Below are 22,247 nucleotides of genomic sequence, written 5' to 3' on the forward strand. Positions count from 1 at the left end.
GGCTGCTGTAGCCCATCTGCCTCAAAGTTGGATGTACTGTGCATTCAGAGATGCTCTTCTGCCTACCTTGGTTGTAACGGGTGGTTATTTGAGTCACTGTTGCCTTTCTATCAGCTCCAACCAGTCTGGCCATTCTCCTCTGACCTCTGGCATCAACAAAGCATTTCCGCACACAGAACTGCCACTCACTGGATATTTTTTCTTTTTCGGACCTTTCTCTGTAAACCCTTGAGATGGTTGTGCGTGGAAATCCCAGGAGATCAGCAGTTTCTGAAATACTCAGACCAGCCCTTCTGGCACCAACAACCATGCCACGTTCAAAGTCACTCAAATCACCTTTCTTCCCCATACTGATGCTCGTTTTGAACTGCAGGAGATTGTCTTAAACCATGTCTACATGCCTAAATGTACTGAGTTGCCGCCATGTGATTGGCTGATTAGAAATTAAGAGTTAACGAGCAGTTGGACAGGTGTACCTAATAAAGTGGCCGGTGAGTGTATATTGCAATGTTAATTTTATTCCAATATTATTCTGTCCTAATTTATATAGATATATATATATATTTACTTTTTTAAGGTCTAAAAAGTAACAAAATAATACAGAAATACAATTGCATTGCTAAACGATACAATAATATCTACGTTTTATACTCCGCAACACTCCTGGTAAAAGCGGAAAAGTACTCTAAAAAGTACACTACTGTAACGTGTTTGGAACTTTTGTTCAGATTAAAAAAAATAAAAAAAAATTCTCGGTATCGGATCTGGACTCTGTATTGGCAGATTCTCAAAATCAGGTGACTCGGGTGCAAAAATACGCAATCAGGATATCCCTAGTCCCCACCTCCTCCAATATCATGATGGGTGGTTTAAGCTAGTAATTTGCTTTTGTTTTAAGCAATGATACTCGAGATTGCAATAAGGTACGCAGGAATAAATATTTTTAATTAAATAGCCCTGTATGTTTTCAACTAGTTTTATAAAATTTAATGAAAAAACATTTAATTTAGTGCATTAAGTTAAGTGCTCCTCCTAATACTTGCAGAAAATAAACAGAATGTTGTTTTCCTCTGGGTAATGCGGCGCTATCAGAGACTTGTCTGAGTGTCTAAGCCTATTAAATGCCCTGCAGCTTACACTGAGAAATGTGCCATGCAATTCTGATAATGGGGCAAAATGACCCATCACCCTCTTCCAACCTTGGTGGCATAGAAGCACAGCCTCTTAGTGTTCTAGTCAGCGCTGCCAAATAGAGCTGGAAAGGCCAGCATAAATCAATTTGAAATGTCTACTCTATCATATTCAGGGGAAGATGCGTGGAGGTTTCTTAGGTTGTCGAGGGCAGACTGCTTAAGCTTTAAATTTTGAAGGTGGGCCTATTTAGAAGGTTAATTTAAAGGTTATCAAAATGATAAGCCCCTCATTTGTTTGTAAAAGACTTATGATCTTTTTTTTTTTTTTTAATTTTGTAATCATGACTCGTGATGTAAATGTGGGAAGCAGCGGCTACCTTTTGCAACTCAAATAGGCCAAACCCCTCCACCATAGATCGTGTAGTGCTATGAGGTGCGACTGATGCAATACAGTGCAAGGATGCTGACATTTTTTAGAGGTCAAATTTTAGGACCTTAAAAAGGTAATCCAAACAACACCTTACTGCACGGTTCAGTGCACTTTTAAGCCACTGAAAAGAAAATCAGCAACAATTCTGCCTATATTATGAAAAACGATACCTTTCTGACAGTACCAATCAAAATATGCTCTCCTACATCCTCCTAACCTGTTAAGGTTCCTTGTCCGCAAGACCCAACTTCGAGTCTTTCAAACAAATGTCCAAAATTACTTTCTGTACAATATATTTACCGTAATTTCCCGAATATAACGCGCACTTTTTTTCCCCCAAATCAACTTGTAAAATCATGCTGCGCATTATAAACGGGTACATGGATGGAGACAGAAATATATACAGTGTATATATACATATATATATATATATGTATATATATGTATACCAATTTTTTTTATTGACACTGCCACGTTGTGTTGAAGAAACGTATGCGGCGATAATACTTCACTCTGATCGGCCGAATGATTTCGTCTGTGTTAAATTCTGCTTTTTTCACTCTTCATAAAGCACAGAATTTAGTTTCTTGAACTAATTTGAGTGAACGTTTATTGCAGCTCCGCAACTCGGACCATAACAAACGTGACAACACAGACGTCCTGTGTGTGTCCGTCAACTATATCTGTCCCTAGGGAAACTCAAACCCAAATAACAATAGTTCCTATTGTTACTGTCGTGTTGACAGCAAAGCTCTCTCTCGGATTTCCGACTTACGTTCTCACTTTCATTTTACCGTATCAATCCATGGAAGAAACATTTATTCATCATGATGAAACGAGCAAGTTATACAGCAGCCTTTAAAAGAAAAGTAACATCTGTTTTGTTTTCTCCTAGATTCTGGTAAATTGGAGAAGTTGTCAAATCATATTATTACCGTAAATATTGTCAGTTTATGGTAATATTTTGAACTACCAATGTGCTATGCTTGTGCTGTGTTTCACCAGTCAGTAAAATGACATTTCTGTATCTGTACACGAGCCCTGTTTTCTTCTATTTATTGGTGCTAAAATTAGGGTGCGTGTTGTAAACGGGTACAATAATTTTCCGTAGATTTTACAAGTAAATTTGGGGTGCGCATTAAACATGGGTGTGCCTTATATTCGGGAAATTACGGTAATTATAAAATAATTTCTCAATATTTATACTCACTCAGTGTGAAACTTAAGCCTGTTTAGATGAACACAAAGTCGGTATCCTGGCAGGAATTGAAGAAAGACACACACAAAGCTCTTCTTTAACAGCGCTCAGTCTGTTTTATTTTTAATAGCACTTAGGTCTGGAAACCTAAGAATTATCAGACAGGGGGACTTTAGCAATGTCCTTAACCGCATCAGGGCCGAGCATCTCACTAACAATGGCTTTGCAGGCAGGTAGTCTTACTGTCTCTGTTTTTGGATTTAGCAATAAGTTCAACAACAAGGTAACTAACTTTGAGGGCTTTCTAATTTTTACCTTTGTAGTTTTTCTCCAAAAAGCTGCCATTTTCTCTGTGTTTGCAGGAAGGCGAACAAAATGGTCCAGCGACTTATTTTGAAGCTACGGGTGTTTCATTTGGAGATGACGTTTAAGCTTGCTTGGCACCATGGCGCTGTTGGATAGCTGCTCGTGTCGCGTTCAAGAACTGCTCAGATTTCTAGCATCAGCCACCTTGCTGGTCGACTATGTGTTGGAATAAAACAGGTGGAGGATTGACGGTCGTCACATATGGATAAAATGGAGAAAACGTGTATATCCACACTTGATAAGTCTAATACAGGACAGTAAGTTGGCTGATGGTTAGAAATCCGAGCAATTCTTGAACACGACACGAGCAATACCTCGCTCATCTGCACACAAGCGAAACCTTCTACCGACTCCTTCCTTCCTACCGCAACTCGGCCCGATGACGCAAAAAAAAAAAAAAATGATAATGGATCATTTCTCGTGGCACACCAGACGATCTCTGACAGCACCCCGGTTGAAAAACACTATTCTAAACTGTCTGATTTCACTATCAAAATTAATCTTTTAATTCATTCATTTTCCGAGCCGCTTATCCTCATGAGGTTCGCAGGGGTGCTGGGGCCTATCTCAGCTAACTAAGGCTGTAGGCAAACCTTTTAAAAGCCTGATACAATTTGAATTTGGACTGTGTGCCGACATATGTGATTCATGACGGATGATGAGAAAACGCATACTGACCAAATACCAGAAATATTGGGTTCACTGACGGCAAGAGGAAAGCATGGCGGCTCCCTGAACAGTAAAGAGTGAGCTTCATATGGGAGCAGGCGAAAGCTTTGGGTGACGTCCTCATCTATATGTCTGGTTCTTCTTCATAATCTATGTCTGTACCTAATGTTGTGAGCAGTAGGTTTATATTTCCATATTATGTAGTACCTCTCTCCAGGACCTTCTGGACCTTGATGTGGTTGGCACAGAAGCCACTGTAGAGTTTGAAGTGGTCAGCGTAGTATAAGAAGGAACCCCCGAGAGAAAACAAAAGCTTCTGTAAACAGAAAAAGAAGAAGTGAGTGTACACTGCATAACAAAGAAAGTGTGAACATGTGAAGTCAGGCGCAGAACGCATCCAACTTCCCTCTCTCGGGAGATGAATCGAATGCTGTGTCCTCCTGCCCTCTGCCTCTCACCTAACCTCTTGAGTAGTACAGCTTTCAGCACCTCACAATCTAACCAGTGAACCACCCCAGCGATCGATAGACCCCCATGCCTTTACATGTCAAGCCTATAAATCAGTCGACAATCCTTTTGGCATACCGTCTCAATTATTTATCAACCTCAAGCCCTCAGTGTTGACATTTTTGTCTGCAAAGGTGGCGCAATATACTTCGAATAGTCCGAATGAGTGAGATCTTTCTGAAATCCTCCATTTCCTTAATAGTAACATCATCTAACCTTGAACTGAGAGGGTGTCTCAAGCGTGCTGAAATCAGGGGAGGAAGCAATCCTCTCTTCTAGCGTCTGCAGGAAGACCCTCTGGAAGTCTAACATCTCTGGCAGACTGCCGAACAGACTCTCCATCTGGGGGGAAACACGGAAAGGCGAAGAATTGTGGGTGAAGTGAAGTGTGAGACAGACAAGAGGGACAGGGTGAGGGAACGTGAGGTAGGGAGGGAGGGGGCAAAGATAGCTTGTGATTCATAACAGTAAGCCAGACAGGCACCCCGGAGTGAGGTAAAACCTCCACTCTCATGCATTCATCACTTACAAAGGCACTTAAGGAACAAGTAATAGCTCTGCTATAAATGTAACACACATTCACGCATACCTACACATTCGCTCTCGCTCTGTGACACATACATCCAGGGTCATCGCACCCTTCATTAAAAGCCTTTTGAGGGCTAACACGACCTTGTCCATTTTGTGTCTGGACACTTCCTAGTGTCTCATAATGATCTTTTAATTTGCCCACTGCTCGATGGCCTATCGACCAGTGCATCTTGGGGGGAAAAACGTCTGGGTTTGAGGTCAAAGCTGACAAAACACAGTTGATATATTGAAGCAATATTTATATAAAAGCTAGAAAATGCAAATCCAGGAGAAATTGCGCGGGGATGCTTTGCCCTCCCATGGGTAACTTTCTATTAATTCTGGGGCCTTTTCGGGATACTTCCTTGGTAACTCCTTGGCTGCCATTGACTGCGTGAGACGTCCATTCCATTTAGACTGGAAATGGATGTCTAGCACTGCCAATGGCACTGAAAGATGAGCATTCACAGCCAGTGCTAACCAGTTAAAATGAACTGTATGTCTGCAGTTGTCAATGGCGGGCGATTAGTTAATTTGGGTTGTATCCTTGTTAATTTTTATGTTTTACATTTCACTTTGAAGTCACTTCCTGCACATTTTGGGGCATCCCTGAGTCATTTCCTGAACATTTTGGATCATTTCCTTTTGATTTTGGGGTATTTCTGAGTCATCTACAGTTCATTTGAACCTTTCTATGGATTGGGGGGATTTTCAGGTCACTTCCTGTTAATATCCGGTCAATTTTTCCCACTGTCAAAGAATGGAGCCATTAGAAATAAATGGAAATGTTAACGTCAAATTTTGTACGTTTTTGGCAAAAACTGTATACAGTGATCCCTCGCTACTTTGTGCTTCAAACTTTGTGCCCTGAGTCCATCGCGGATTTTTTTTTTTCGATTAAAAAAATATATATATATCCAGATGAGCTGTCCCGAGCAGATCGCGCAGTCTCCCTCTCCCATCCTCCCTCTCCATGCTCTTTGTTTGTTCGTCTGGCAGGCAGTGCATGTGCACTGGAGTTGTTTATTAAAGTTAACGATAATTGACAGATGAATATGTATGATTTTGCCAGAGTCATGAACTTCTGAAGCTCTGCATACGTCAATCTTTATTTAACTTGTTCACCAGTTGCAGTGGCAACTCATTGTGTGTAAGTGAGCAGCTCCGAGCAGATTTGAGTACACTCACTCATTTAATAAAGCGAAGCATTTTTCTACTACTACTTTATTCTTGTTTAAAAGTAATTTTGTGGGACACTAACACGTTTAAAACTTTAAATTATCACATTCGAAGTGCTTAAAAACGTTTATTAATCTAATATAAACATATATATATATATATATATATATACACATATGCGTGGGATTTTTTTCCCCACCGAATGAATGCACTTGAATTGAAGGTTGGATTTTTCTCTTTTTTTCCATTAAGGTCCCATATTATTTGAATAGAAAAAAATACATATATTAGAAGCTAAAAAACACATCTTTTTCAGGGGTGCCAATAATTATGGAGGGCACTGTATATATACACACACACATATTTTTTAAATTATACTTCAGGGAAAAAATTAAAAACATGTCTTATATGTATCTGTTTCCAATGCTAAATTTGAATGAAAACATTGAACACGCACAAAAAAAAAAAAAAAACATTTAGGGGGGTGTGCTTCTTCGCGGTTTTTTACTTATTGCTGCGAGTTCTGGTCTCCATTAACCGTGAAAACAGAGGGTAACTGTACTTTTGTGGACCTTGATTTCCTGAAATTGTTAATGTGTAACTTATTGTATGTCAATCGCATAGAAATGTAGACCGACATACAGTAGATCTTTAAATTCTACATGTTTTTGCCTCGAGAAATTATTGGAGCTTTTTTGTTGAAATTTTTGGAAAGTTTCAAGGTTGGAACAGTGAGATTTGGTCAAAGCATGTAAGCTGTGCGGCGTGCCAAAAACAGTGGATGTTGGGAGCATTGGTATGCAAAGTATCTCCACAATACTGAGAATAAATAGCACATTAAAAGTAAAAGATCGCTTTTAGGTAGACAAAACGCACCAGAAATGAAACTGCTGAGGCATGAGCTCTATGATAGAGAGTTTTGAGTTTGTGTGTATATATAGTGAACAAAAACATTGAACATTGTAAAACAGGTTTAGATAGGACATGTAACAGCCATTCAGTAGCAGGAAAAATCCCCAACTGAAACAATGACGCAATCTTATAGAAATTGATACGCTAGCTTTGTCAGCTTAGTAAATCACAATACATTTATTTTACCCCAGTCTGTATAGAAAGAGCATTAATTTTGTGCTCTCTGCTCATCGCTACCAAATGTTGAAATCTAGTGTTTCTCAAATGTATCCACACATAACAAATAGGGAAATCACCGAGTTCTTGCGTTCACGTCATCAACGACTGACTTTAAATCCCATTTCTCCTTAGGGGAACAATTAACGGTTTTCCTTCTTCCTTTCCCGCCATGCAGGAGGTTAGTAGAAAAGGTGGCCTTTGCAGGCATGTCCCTTTGGGAAGGTCAAAGAATGGAGGATGCTATTCACACTTGTAATGAGAAAGATATGGCCTGGCTGGATTTATTGCGATCACCAATGCTTGATAAACACTTAATAAGTGTTTTTTTTTAGCAGCCCTTTTAATTTTTGTCCTAGTCTGTTGGACGATAATACTTATTAGTCTAAGTCATATTTTAGTCATCTCAAAATGTGTTTGTCTTTGTGTAGTTTTGTTGACGAAAACTCAAGACCAATTTTGACTAGTTTTAGTCGACGGTTACTCAAAATGTCTTCGTTTGTAAAATTAAAAACTTTTACTCCAAAAATAAATGAATAAAGGTTTCCAACTATTTCCAATGAACATTGACAAAAAGAGCACATACTGCAGCGTCTACAAGAACAACGCCAACGCACTCAGAAGGAAAACAGTACATTATTTTCAATGCATTATACCCACCTGGATGCCATGAACTTTATGTTAAGAAGTTGTCTGACAGCTTAAGAGGAAGCTAGTCATTAGCCGAATGATAACGCAAATGCGAATGCTATGCTAACGCTACGAGTTACATTTAATGTGTGATGCTCACTCAGCACTGACCTTTAAAGGCAAGATTGCATATTTTCTCTGGCCAAGAAAACAAATCCCACCATGTGTGCAAGCCTGCATAGAGCGAGGACTAGGCCTAGGGCTGTCCCAAACGACTAATTTTCTCCCGATTAGTCACCCGACTATTTTTATGATTAGTTGACTGATCTAATAATTTTTTTAAACTAATTTAATAATGATTTTTTTAAGCTTATTAATTCACAAAAAAAAAGATTTTGGAACACTTGAATTCTTTATTAACATATAAATAATGAACATAAATATCAATAATAAATCCCAAAACATGAGGTCAAATGCTGCTGGCATTAACTAGTGCAAAAAAAAAAAAAAAAAAAAAAAAAAAGTAAACGGAAACACTTTGACTTCACCCTTTTAACAGGAGTCAAAACATTTCTTACTCTTTTTGTGGTATGTCTATATTGTTCTTAATTTTAAAATGAATTGCAATCGGCCTCATGTCCCGGACAATCAATTTCAGAATACTTTGTGTGAGTTCAGATGCTCTTTCTGGTGTGCATTCCGCATTTTTGGGGGGAGTGGAAAAACTGCTCAACTTTTGTTAGTTTTTACCTGAAAATAAATAAATATTACCACAATTATTTTGAATCAAAGGCACACATAGTCATAGCAACAAAAATTAAATATATATTATTAATTTTAGAGTATACTCCTATAAGTATATACACAATAATACTTTACTATATAAAGTAATTAACATTAGTGCAGTCATGGATTATAGTATGCAGGCCAGCGCTGTGTTTTCAAATATATTTTTATTATAATATGTATATATTAGGGCTGTCAAAATCAACGCGTTAACGCGCGGTAATTACTTTTTTTTAATTAATCACGTTAAAATATTTGACGCAATTAACGCACATATCCCTCTCAGACAGTATTCTGCCTTTTGGTAAGTTTTACAGCAAGGCGTTTTGTGCTGTCTAACAGCGAACTCTTGTGGTCGCTTTGCGACATGGTTTATTGTTTTCTTGCCAGTTCAATATGGCTGCACGACGTCTCTGTTGTGCTTATATGATCCTTGGAAAAGATTTGTCCGTAAGTATGGTTGTTGTAAAGAATGTACATATTATGTTAATAAGCGAAATGTTATATTTTTTGTATGAGACGCTTTTTGTTTATGTTTAGTCAACCTGTATAGCGTGCTAAGCTAACGTTGTTGCTAATGCAATGCTTGTTTACTTTTTTTTTTTGTAGTTTTACGTAAACGGTCTAAAGAGGACAATGGTTTGAGGCCATTTTATTAATAAATCAGATGAAAAAGGAAGAAGTCTGATTATTAAGGTGTCGTTCACTAGCTGTCTAGCTTTGGAAAAAGTAGACGCTTCGGAGTGAGGACAGCATAGACAGATTTAAATGACAGTAGAGTGAAATGCCCACTACAGTCCTTAAGAACCGTATGTTGAATGTATATATCCATCTTGTGTCTTATCTTTCCATTCCAACAATTCATTTTACAGAATATATATATAATTCACAGAAAAATATGGCATATTTTATAGATGGTTTGAATTGCGATTAATTGCGATTAATTACGATTAATTAATTTTTAAGCTGTAATTAACTCGATTAAAAATTTTAATCGTTTGACAGCCCTAGTATATATATATATATATATATATATATATATATATATATACATATATATATATATATATATATATATATATATACATATACATATATATACATATATATATATATATATTGTTGTTGTTTTTTCCCCAAGTGGGAGCTTCCATGATCCTAATACAATCTGCATGCCGTGCACAGATATGTCGAGATCTACAGCTTTCGGGAGCAGAAGCAGAGTAGATTAAAAACGTGAAGTAGTGGTGGGGAAAAAAATGATGCATGTTGATGCGGCCCACACAAAGGCAACTTCAATTTTATTCAAAATCCTTAGAAAGTTGTATAGACTTGTTGTTACTTCGCGTCTTCCAAAATTACACCTGCGTGATGGTGCTTCAAGTGTTCCTTCATAGCCGATGTGCTACCGTGGTATGCGAGCTCAGCTTGGCAAAGAGACACACAGTGGCACCCTCCATATTTTCCTTGAAATAATTCCAGGCTCTGGCCATTCTGGTCCGCTTTTTTGGCTTTATGCCGCTTTCACCGCTTGCATGGCAAGCGTCCGCCATTCTAAACTTTATCCGCATGTAATTTTTTTTTAACCCATCATTACCCGTCGACGCATTTACGTCATCGATGACGTCGACAACGTCGACTAGTCGGAACAGCTGTACTGACACAACCTGACACAATGTGTGACATTACACATGTACAGTGCATTGCAAAAGTATTCGGCCCCCTTGAACCTTGCAACCTTTCGCCACATTTCAGGCTTCAAACATAAAGATATAAAATTTTTATTTTTTGTCAAGAATCAACAACAAGTGGGACACAATCGTGAAGTGGAACAAAATTTATTGGATAATTTAAACTTTTTTAACAAATAAAAAACTGAAAAGTGGGGCGTGCAATATTATTCGGCCCCCTTGCGTTAATACTTTGTAGCGCCACCTTTTGCTCCAATTACAGCTGCAAGTCGCTTGGGGTATGTTTCTATCAGTTTTGCACATCGAGAGACTGACATTCTTGCCCAGTCTTCCTTGCAAAACAGCTCGAGCTCAGTGAGGTTGGATGGAGAGTGTTTGTGAACAGCAGTCTTCAGCTCTTTCCACAGATTCTCCATTGGATTCAGGTCTGGACTTTGACTTGGCCATTCTAACACCTGGATACGTTTATTTTTGAACCATTCCATTGTAGATTTGGCTTTATGTTTTGGATCATTGTCCTGTTGGAAGATAAAACTCCGTCCCAGTCTCAGGTCTTGTGCAGATACCAACAGGTTTTCTCCCAGAATGTTCCTGTATTTGGCTGCATCCATCTTCCCGTCAATTTCAACCATCTTCCCTGTCCCTGCTGAAGAAAAGCAGGCCCAAACCATGATGCTGCCACCACCATGTTTGACAGTGGGGATGGTGTGTTCAGGGTGGTGAGCTGTGTTGCTTTTACGCCAAACATATCATTTTGCATTGTGGCCAAAAAGTTCAATTTTGGTTTCATCTGACCAGAGCACCTTCTTCCACATGTTTGGTGTGTCTCCCAGGTGGCTTGTGGCAAACTTTAAACGAGACTTTTTATGGATATCTTTAAGAAATGGCTTTCTTCTTGCCACTCTTCCTTACAGGCCAGATTTGTGCAGTGTACGACTGATTGTTGTCCTCTGGACAGACTCTCCCACCTCAGCTGTAGATCTCTGCAGTTCATACAGAGTGATCATGGGCCTCTTGGCATCTCTGATCACTTTTCTCCTTGTTTGAGAAGAAAGTTTGGAAGGACGGCCGGGTCTTGGTAGATTTGCAGTGGTCTGATGCTCCTTCCATTTCAATATGATGGCTTGCACAGTGCTCCTTGAGATGTTTAAAGCTTGGGAAATCTCTTTGTATCCAAATCTGGCTTTAAACTTCTCCACAACAGTATCTCGGACCTGCCTGGTGTGTTCCTTGGTTTTCATAATGCTCTCTGCACTTTAAACAGAACCCTGAGACTATCACAGAGCAGGTGCATTAATACGGAGACTTGATTAAACACTGGTGGATTTTATTTATCATCATCGGTCATTTAGGACAACATTGGATCATTCAGAGATCCTCACTGAACGTCTGGAGTGAGTTTGCTGCACTGAAAGTAAAGGGGCCGAATAATATTGCACGCCCCACTTTTCAGTTTTTTATTTGTTAAAAAAGTTTAAATTATCCAATAAATGTTGTTCCACTTCACGATTGTGTCCCACTTGTTGTTGATTCTTGACAAAAAAATTAAATTTCCTATCTTTATGTTTGAAGCCTGAAATGTGGCGAAAGGTTGCAAGATTCAAGGGGGCCGAATACTTTTGCAAGGCACTGTACATGTGTAATGTCACACATTGTGAACATGTGACTGAAACGGCCGCGCATTTTCGTCTCGTGTTGTCAGACAAAAACTGGCATTCGGCTCGTTATGTGTTAGTCTCCCAAAACACATTTTTAGCCCATTATCATCTCGTGATCGTCATGAATAAGGTGATTGTTGACGAAATATCATCAAAACAAAAACAACACTGCACTTAATCAATTTCATATTGTTTTTTGCCTCAACACCATTACTTTTAACACTAAAGCTTCCCAATGCAAACACACATATTGTAGCCACTTACCTCATCCATAGTAAGAAATGTTTCATTCTGTAGGGGTTTCAGGTAGATCTCGAACAGGCAAGCCAAGTCCTGCACAGAAATGTCAAAAAAGGAGGTTAGGGAAATTAGTATATATTCCCCTTGATGTGCCTGTCATTTGAAAGGCTCCATCTTCACATCAATTCTCATTTTTCTATATTATGACCTTCAAATCTCCCACAGTCCCAAAGCTCAAGCAGCCATCTAACCATCTCTTGCAGGGCCCTCCCCACAGCTGTTTTATTTATTTTTAAAGAAGTTGAAGCTTGTCTTTGTAAGAGTGGAGAATAGAAATACTCTCATTAGGTTAGATTTATTAGTGTACTCCTCATAAAGCTATACGAGACATTGTTGCACGCAGCCTAGGATACACGGATTTGGGCTAACAAGCCTTGTGGCAGTACATGCAAAAAAATGCCTCAGCTACAAAATCTAGCTGAAGAGGAGCGAAACTCAGAGGACGGGAGTTAATGAAAAATGAGACGATGAAGAAGGCAGGGCAAAAAAAAAAACCTGTCAGCCGTTATTAGCATTGCTGAGACAGGACGATCGTGAATGTGGTTATTTAATGGGTGTCAGGGAGGAAAAGGTCAAGGGAAACAAAATATGATTTGGTGGATAGAAGACGAATAAGGCTTGACATGAAGATGGGTTGGAGGTCGCTCTATGTAGAGGCACGCTTATCTGCAGTATTTTCAGTGCAGAATATAAAATGCCTTAAAAATCCACTTCTTAACTCGTTGTCTTCCATTTGAAGTGGGAGGGCTGAAAGAATAAAATCACCTCAGAAACTTTCACTGTCAATTTTAATGAGTTTATCACTAGTAGACGTCTGCCGTAATTTCCCGAATATAAGGCGCACCCGTGTATAACGCGCACCCCAAATTTACTTGTAAAATCTAGGGAAAATTATTGTACCCGTGTATAACGCGCATCCTAATTTTAGCACCAAAAAAATAGAAGAAAACAAGAAAACAGAGCTCGTGTACAGATACAGAAATGTCATTTTACTGACTGGTGAAACACAGGACAAGAATAGCACATTGGTAGTTCAAAACATTACCGTAAACTGACAATATGCACGGTAATAATATGATATGACAACTTCTCCAACTTACCAGAATCCAGGAGAAAACAAAACAGATGTGACTTTTCTTTTAAAGGCTGCTGTATAACTTGCTCCTCTCATCATGATGAATAAATGTTTCTTCCATGGATTGATACATTAAAATAGAAGTGGGGACTGAAGTCGGAAATCGGAACGAGTGCATCGCTGTTGACTAACGAGAGGAACTATTGTTATTTGGGTTTGAGATTTCCGAGGGACATATAATTGTTACATTTGTTATGGTCTTAGTTGCCGTGCTGCAATAAACGTTGACTCAAATGAGTTCAAGAAACTAAATTCTGTGCTTTATGAAAAATGAAAAAAGCCGAATTTAACACAGACGAAGTCATTCGACCAATCAGAGTGAAGTATTACCTAAACAAAATGGTGACATCATGTAACGTAATGGTCGGCAACGGATCGCAGGATACGTTTTCTTCAACACAACATGGCCGTGTAAATAAAAAAAAAAAATCGGTCTTTATATATACATACATACATATATATATATATATATTTCTGTCTCCATCCCTGTACCTGTGTCTAATGCGCACCATGATTTTACATGTTGATTTTGGAGAAAAAAAATTTGCGCATTATATTCGGGAAATTACGATAATCCATTTGATGACTACTTTAATTCTTACCTTCACATAAGACTTTTCTGTGTCCACCAGCTCCTGGATGACCTTGCGTAACCGCTCAGTGCTACTCATATGCTTGGGGCATGGTCGAAGAAGAGCACTGTCACCCCTGGAGCGTGGACTTAAATCGCCTGCTTGCTTCACCGGCGCCTCCTTGGAGTCCTCCATTGGGCCGCCAGTGGCTGAACCTTCGCCTTCCTGGAAGGACTGGTAGAGGTTGCACACTGTGTCCACACTCTATAGAGGGAAACAAAAGTTACATTAAATTTAAAAATGAAATTAGATTTGGCAAACTGATAAAATCTCTCCGTGAGCCGTCATCTTATCGTGGTGGAGGAGTTTGAGTGCCCTAATGACCCTAGGAGCTATGCTGTCGGGGGCTTTTGCCCCTGGTAGTGTTTCACATGACAGATTGGTCCTAGGCGAAGGGTCAGACAAAGAACGGTTCAAAAGACCCTGATGGACGATAAAAACAGGAGTACGTGTACCCGGCCTGGAGGAGTACCGGGGCTCCGCCCTGGAGCCAGGCCTGGGGTTGGGGCCCGTGTGCGAGCGCCTGGTGGTCGGGCCTTCGTCCATGGGGCCCAGCCGGGCACAGCCCGAACCGGATACATGGGCTCGTCGTCCCGTGGACCCACCACCCACAGGTTGAATCCACAGGGTCCGGTGCTATGTGGATCGGGTAGCAGACCAAGACAGGGACCTTGGCGGTCTGATCCCCGGTTGTGGAAACTGGCATTTGGAACATGGAACGTCACCTCTCTGGCTGGGAAGGAGCTTGTTGAAGAGGTCGAGCGATTCCGGCTAGATATAGTCGGCCTCACCTCAACACATAGCTCTGGCTCTGGAACCCAGGTCCTCGAGAGGGGTTGGACACTCTCCTTTTCTGGAGTTGCTCCGGGGGGGAGGCAGAAGGCTGGGGTGGGTCTTTTGATAGCCCCATGGCTTTCTGCCTCTGTGTTGGAGTTTACCCCAGTGGACGAAATGGTCGCTTCCCTGCGCCTTAGGGTTGGGGAATGGGTTCTCACTATTATCAGTGCATATGCACCGAATGGTAGTGCAGATTACCCGCCCTTTTTGGAGTCTCTTGGAAGGGTACTGGAAAGTGCCCCGAGAGGGGACTCCATTGTCCTACTGGGGGACTTGCCCACGTGGGCAATGACAGCGTGACCTGGAGAGGAGTGGTTGGGAGGAACGGCCTGCCTGTTCTGAACCCGAGTGGTGTTCAGTTATTGGACTTCTGTGCTACCTACAGTTTGGCCATAACGAACACCATGTTCGAACATAAGGATGTTCATCAGTGCACTTGGCGCCAGGACACCTTAGGCCGCCGGTCGATGATCGATTTTGTAGTCGTATCATCAGACCTGCGGCCTTATGTTCTGGACACTCGGGTAAAGAGAGGAGCAGAGCTGTCCACTGACCACCACCTGGCGGTGAGTTGGATCAGATGGCAGGGGAAGAAGCCACGCAGACCTGGTAGGCCTAAACGAATAGTGAGGGTCTGCTGGGAATGCTTGGCGGAGGAACCTGTCAGACTGATTTTCAACTCGCACCTCCGGCAGAGCTTCGACCACGTTTCGGGGGCAGTGGGGGACATTGAGTCTGAATGGGCTCTGTTCCGCTCTGCCATTGTCGAGGCGGCTGCTGAGAGCTGTGGCCGCAAGGTAGCTGGGACAAGTCATGGTGGTAACCCTCGAACCAGATGGTGGACACCGGAGGTGAGGGGGGCCATTAAGCTGAAGGAGGAGGCATACAGGGCATGGTTGGCTGTGGGTCTCCTGAGACAGCTGACTGGTACCGGCGGGCCAAGCGGAGTGCAGCTTTGGCAGTCGCCGAGGCAAAAACTCGGACGTGGGAGGAGTTCAGTGAGGCTATGGAGGAAGACTATCGATCGGCTCCAAAAAGGTTCTGGCAAACCGTCCGACGCCTCGGGGGGGAAGGCGGCATCTTGCCCACACTGTATACAGTGGGGGCGGGGAGCTACTAACTTCAGCTGAGGACATAATCGGGCGGTGGAAGGAATTCTTTGAGGACCTCCTTAATCCCACTAACATGCATTCCATGGAGGAAACAGAGCCGAGGGACCTGGGGTTGGCCGGGTCAATCACTGGGGCAGAAGTCGCCAAGGTAGTGAAATCACTACACGGCGGCGGAGCTCCAGGGATTCATGAAGTCCGCCCTGGGTATCTCAAGGCTTTGGATGTTGCAGGGCTGTCTTGATTGACGCGCCTGTGCAACATTGCGTGGGCATCGGAGCAGTGCCTTTGGAATGGCAAACCGGGGTTGTGGTCCCTATCTTTAAGAAAGGCGACCAGAGAGTGTGTTCCAACTATCGGGGGATCACACTCCTCGGCCTCCCCGGGAAGTCTACGCCAGGGTACTGGAAAGGAGGGTCAGGTCGATAGTTGAACCTCAGATCGAGGAGGAACAATGTGGTTTTCGTCCTGGCCGTGGAACCACGGACCAGCTCTTCACCCTCGCGAGGGTGCTTGAGGGGGCATGGGAGTTCGCCAATTCAGTCCACATGTGTTTTGTGGATTTGGAGAAGGCTTATGACCGTGTCCCCAGGGGCACCCTGTGGGGGGTACTCCGGGAGTATGGGGTGGATGGCCCTCTGCTAGGGGCCATCCAGTCCCTCTACCACAGGAGTATGAGTCTGGTCCGTGTGGCCGGCAATAAGTCGGACCTGTTCCCGGTGAGGGTTGGACTCCGCCAGGGCTGCCCTTTGTCACCGGTTCTGTTCGTGACTTTCATGGACAGAATTTCTAGGCGCAGCTGGGTGGTGGAGGGGGTCGAGTTCTGTGGTGGGAGGATCTCATCTCTGCTTTTTGCGGATGATGTGGTCCTTCTGGCTCCATCAAACAGCGACCTTCAACTCTCGCTGGAACAGTTCGCAGCCGAGTGTGAAGCGGCTGGGATGAGAATCAGCACCTCCAAGTCTGAGGCCATGGTTCTCAGCCGGAAAAGGGTGGATTGCTCGCTCCAGGTCGGGGGTGAGTTCCTGCCCCAGGTGGAGGAGTTTAAGTATCTCGGGATCTTGTTCACGAGTGAGGGTAGGTCGGAACGTGAGATTGACAGGCGAATTGGGGCAGCGTCAGCAGTGTTGCGGGCGCTTAACCAGTCTGTCGTGGTGAAGAGGGATCTGAGCCGGAAGGCGAAGCTCTCGATTTACCGGTCAATCTACGTTCCTACCCTCACCTATGGCCATGAACTTTGGGTAATGACCGAAAGAACAAGATCGCGGATACAAGCGGCTGAAATGAGTTTCCTTCGGAGAGTGGCCGGGCTCAGCCTTCGAGATAGGGTGAGGAGCTCGGTCATCCGGGAGGGACTCTGAGTAGAGCCTCTGCTCCTTCATGTCGAGAGGAGCCAGTTGAGGTGGTTTGGACATCTGGTTAGGATGCCCCCTGGACGCCTCCCTCGGGAGGTGTTTCAGGCATGTCCAACTGGGAGGAGACCCCGGGGCCAACCCAGGACACGCTGGAGGGATTATATCTCTCGGCTGGCCTGGGAACGCCTTGGGATTCTCCCAGATGAGCTGGTGGAAGTGGCTGGGGAGAGGGCTGTCTGGGCCTCTTTGCTGAGGCTGCTGCCCCCGCGACCCGGATTCGGATAAGCGGGAGACGACGACGTAATTGATAAAATGGGAATCGTGTTTGCACAGTCAAGCCTGTGTACATAAAGTGACTCCCCAAACAACGTAACATTACATATGGCTGTACAATCTAATGAGATTCAGTGAGGCAATGTGAAAAATTCAGTCAATATTCTATAGTAACGCATTCACCACTCATTACCCCATAGTTATAAAATAAACATATCTATAATGTGCATGGCAAGTGGATCCCATGGGTTTTTCTACTGGTACCATAGTAGGGACTTAGTTATTCACTCTATTCTTTAATCTTCCATGAAAGACATTATAGTACATACTGTAGGTTGCAAATGGATGTACCACCAGAAAACATTAGAGCTCAACAAAATACTTGACAGTTATGCAGATTTATGTCAAATAAAATGATGTGAATTTTACACAGTGGATGATAAATGCAGTGTTATCTGTGATATCGGAGGCCATTTGTGTAAATGGGAGCTCATTCTCATAGCATAAATTAGTACTGTTTACTCTGTTAGATTAGGGCTCCAATTCAACTGCTTTCCAGTTGTGCGGAGCAGCTAAAAACTTTTTTTTTTTTTAAATAACCAACAAACAAAACCATCAGCAAGCAAACAAAACATACATTTCCGATTGGACACACATAAGGAGAAAATAATATATAATGTGTTATTTATAGTACTGTAACAACTCAAATAATTATGTTAGGCTTTAGTTGCTTTTCTCATGTCACAGAACACACACAGCTACTGTGGGCCGCAGCTGACACCAAAAACAAAAACAACCGTCACACAACTCACCCCTGTACCCCCATCCCATGCACCAAATGATGTATTCATAGCTTTCTAAAACACTTGATTTCCACTATCGTCTATGTTATGGACCGTTCACAAATTACACCAAATGAGCATTTATTTACGTTTATGCGAACCTGTTTGGTATTGTGGATGAAATTGATTCAGCAAATTATACGACCGTCCAAAATCGTCACTTGGGAGTTTAGCTCGCTGTATAGCCAGGACTGAGCCGTAGCGTCCTGGTGAGGACAGTATGTTCGCATTTCGTTGTTTATGCACTGTACACTTATTCAGCATGTTGTTCTCTATTTTATTCTTATTAGGGCTGTCAAAATTATCGCGTTAACGTTAATTAATTAATTAATTCTTTTAATTAATCACGTTAAAGTAATTGACGCAATTAACACACATGCCCCGCTCAAACAGATTAAAATGACAGCACAGTGTCATGTCCACTTGTTACCTGTGTTTTTTGTCACCCTCTGCTGGCGCCTGGGTGTGACTGATTTTATGGGTTTTAGCACCATGAACAGTGGAATTATTGACATCAACAATGGCGAGCTACTAGTTTATTTTTCGATTGAAAATTTTACAAATTTTATTAAAACGAAAACATTAAGAGGGGTTTTAATATAAAATTTCCATAAGTTGTACTAACATTTATCTTTTAAGAACTACAAGTCTTTCTGTCCATGGATCGCTTTAACAGAATGTTAATGTTAATGCCATCTTGTTGATTTATTGTTATAATAAACAAATACAGTACTTATGTACAGTATGTTGAATGTATATATCCGTCTTGTGTCTTATCTTTCCATTCCAACAATAATTTACAGAAAAATATGGCATATTTCATAGATGGGTTGAATTGCGATTAATTACAATTAATTTTTAAGCTGTGATTAACTCGATTAAAAATTTTAATCGTTTGACAGCCCTAATTTTTATATTAAATTGCCTTTCAAAATGACTTATCTGTTCTATGTGTTGGATTTTATCAAGTAAATTTCCCCCCAAAATGCGATTTATACTTCGGTGCGACTTATATATGTTTTTTTCCCTCTTCATTGGGCATTTTATGGCTGGTGTGACTTATACTCAGGTGCGACTTGTAGTCCGAAAAATACATCACTCGTCAAACATTACTGAAATCTGTAATTGGGCAGAAAATAATTAATTTGATATCAATATTCACCATGAATTTAACAGCTCTTATCATTCTGATAACTCGTAGTTGGCACTATATATACAAGGTATACTACATAGGTCACTACATCGCCTTGCAAAAGTATTCATACCCTTTGCATTTATGTATCTCATTAGATTCCAAACTTTAATTTAAATAACACCATCTCAATATTCCACATGATTTATCAGCACAAAGTAATCTAAGTTGCTGAAGTGAAATGAGAAAAAAGTATTTAAAGAATATTTTAAAGAAATAAAAAGGTGGAAAATTTGCATATGCATATGTATTCGCCCCCTTTGCTATGACGCAAAAAGTCTTGGTGCAATCATACCCTCACAAGTCACATATTTTGTTAAATCAAGTCCACCAGGTTTCAGTTTAAGTGTCACATGATGAGTTAATACACCTTTTTTAGAGAGTGTGGCGTCCCAGTGCCACAGGGCTCGCCACAGTAGTTCAGCACCACGGATGGCGACACCGCTGGGAGGCAACCACCCCACATGCAGGCAATTGCCTCATCAGGCAAGACCAGATGTCATCAGGGCGCTCTCCCCATTATATACCCCATTATATAAAAGAAGAGAGGTGCAGCGAGAAAAGAGCAGAAAAAAAGCAAGGACATGAGAGGTACTCCACGGCATGGCCGTGATCCCTTAAAATGGAAGATTTTGGTTTGTGTTTTTTCGAATTTGCTTTGTAACTTTTTGGTTTTAGTTGAATAAAAGCGGGCCACAAATGCCCAGCGTGTCGATACCTCAGCCTGCCTGTCCTCCTTCCATCGTGATCGTTTACAAAAGGCCTGAATGAGCTACAACACCAATTAGCAGAAAACATCACATCATGAAGATCAAGGAGCTCTCCGAACAAGTCAGGGACAAAGTTCCGAACAAGTCAGGGACAAAGTTAAAGAGAAATTCAAGTCAGGACTGGGTTCTAAAAAATATCCACATCTTTGATGGTCCCTGTAGCACTGTCAAAGCCATAATAGTCACTGGTAAACAACAAATGACCACAACAAACCAGCCAAGACATGGCCGATCGCTTAAACTCAAAGACCGGGGAAAGAGGTATCAATCATAAATGCAACAGAGAGACCAAAGGCAACCCTGAAGGAACTGCAGAGTTCTACAGCAAACACAGGTGAGTCTGTCCATAGAACCACAATAAGCTGTACACTCGTTAGAGTTAGGCTTTATGGAAGAGTGGACAGAAAAAGCCTTTACTTGGAGTGAAAAATAAAATAAAAAGGCAGGTTTTTAGTTGGCCAAAAAGAATGTGGCTGACCTCCTAAATGTGGTCAGATAAGACTAAAATTGAAATTTTTGGCCACAAAGGGTAATGCTATTACTGGCAGAAACCCAACACGTTCCATCACCCAAAGAACACTAAAGCATTGTGCTGTGGGGATGTTTTTAGACAGCAGGGATTGGGAAACGCATAGAGGAAAAGACGGATGGTGCTAAATGCAAGGAAATGAAAGAGCAAAACCTGTTTCTGTGTACCTGTGATTTGCGACTGGGACAAGGGTTGATCCGAAGCATACTGCTAAAGCCATGTTTGAATGGTATAAAGACAAGTTAAGTGTGTTAGAATGGTCTAGTCAAAGCTCAGCAAGACCTACCAATGTCATAGAATCATAATCATGGTACGACATTCCCTTTAGCGCAGCACCATCTAGCGGATGTATAACGTAACCACTACTATTACTCCTACTGCGCCTTATATGTGAAAAGCCCTAAAATAAGCTTTTCATTGAAGGTGAGCCTTATACTCCGATGCGCCTTACAGTGCAGAAAATACTGTAGTATTTACCCTTCCATCAAAAGTTTGCGACCCCAAACTTCTCCATGATACACTACGGTTCAAAGGTTTGGGGTCGCTTAGACCCCAAACTTTTGAACGGTAGTGTATATTTTTCAAATGACCAGTTATTATGAATTATGAGACTTAAGAGAAATGCTCTTATTTCTTTCATTTTATTTCACTTAATTTTATTTTTTCAAGAATATACATTTCCATACATTTCCTGGCTAACATGTCTCAAGAGCAGTGTTGACACTAAAGCATTACTAAGTAACGCATCACTGTAAACTGATTACTTTACTTCGGATTTCTTATTTTCATGTGTTCATTTTTCCAAACCAGTAATCTGATTAAAGTCAGTTTCCTTTGTGTCTGTGCGTTACTTTTTTGTTATTGCCTCATAATGTATGTAGAATGAAGAATATTGTAGTCATGGACGAAGAGCATTTTGAATAGAAAATGTTAGAAAGGTTCGCACTACGTATTCGTTTCCATAGTAAACGCTCACAGTCACTTCCTGTTTTGGTCTCGAGTCACACACGCTAAGTGTTTTGGGACTGAGAAAGGCATGTGCCAATGCAGGTGCATATTTGAGCCGAGTGCGGCCCCCTGTTGAGATGTGCAAGGGAAATGTTCATCTGTGTTGCTCCATGAATGAACGTATTTTTCCTTCATTCTGGAGGGTTCCGAGATAGGTTGGAGCTGCTACATGTGCGGCTGTTTCGTAGCTTTGCTGTTGCAACAGCGGATACTCATCGGCAAGCATTTTTTACATCAAATTCGTGTTGCACATTGATGCCGTGAGGCGACGTGCTCGTTTAGCATCTTAAGGATGTGTTGTAAGTCCGATTGAATGTATA

At 41.5% G+C, this 22,247-nt stretch overlaps 1 protein-coding gene across 8 annotated transcripts in view; it reads right to left on the reverse strand.

Annotated features, from left to right (window-relative positions):
* tiam2a (TIAM Rac1 associated GEF 2a) overlaps positions 1–22,247 on the reverse strand; it is a 216,878-nt gene that overhangs the window by 24,546 nt on the left and 170,085 nt on the right. For all 8 annotated transcript variants that reach the window (XM_057859457.1, XM_057859452.1, XM_057859454.1 and 5 more), the window contains 4 exons: positions 13,983–14,216; positions 12,210–12,278; positions 4,520–4,645; positions 4,004–4,112 (listed from right to left, as the gene is read on the reverse strand). In XM_057859457.1, coding sequence (XP_057715440.1) covers positions 4,004–4,112; positions 4,520–4,645; positions 12,210–12,278; positions 13,983–14,216 — 538 coding nt within the window. The remainder of the gene's footprint in view (positions 1–4,003; positions 4,113–4,519; positions 4,646–12,209; positions 12,279–13,982; positions 14,217–22,247) is intronic.

Source organism: Corythoichthys intestinalis, chromosome 15 (genome assembly GCF_030265065.1).
Source record: "Corythoichthys intestinalis isolate RoL2023-P3 chromosome 15, ASM3026506v1, whole genome shotgun sequence".
NCBI lineage: Eukaryota > Metazoa > Chordata > Actinopteri > Syngnathiformes > Syngnathidae > Corythoichthys > Corythoichthys intestinalis.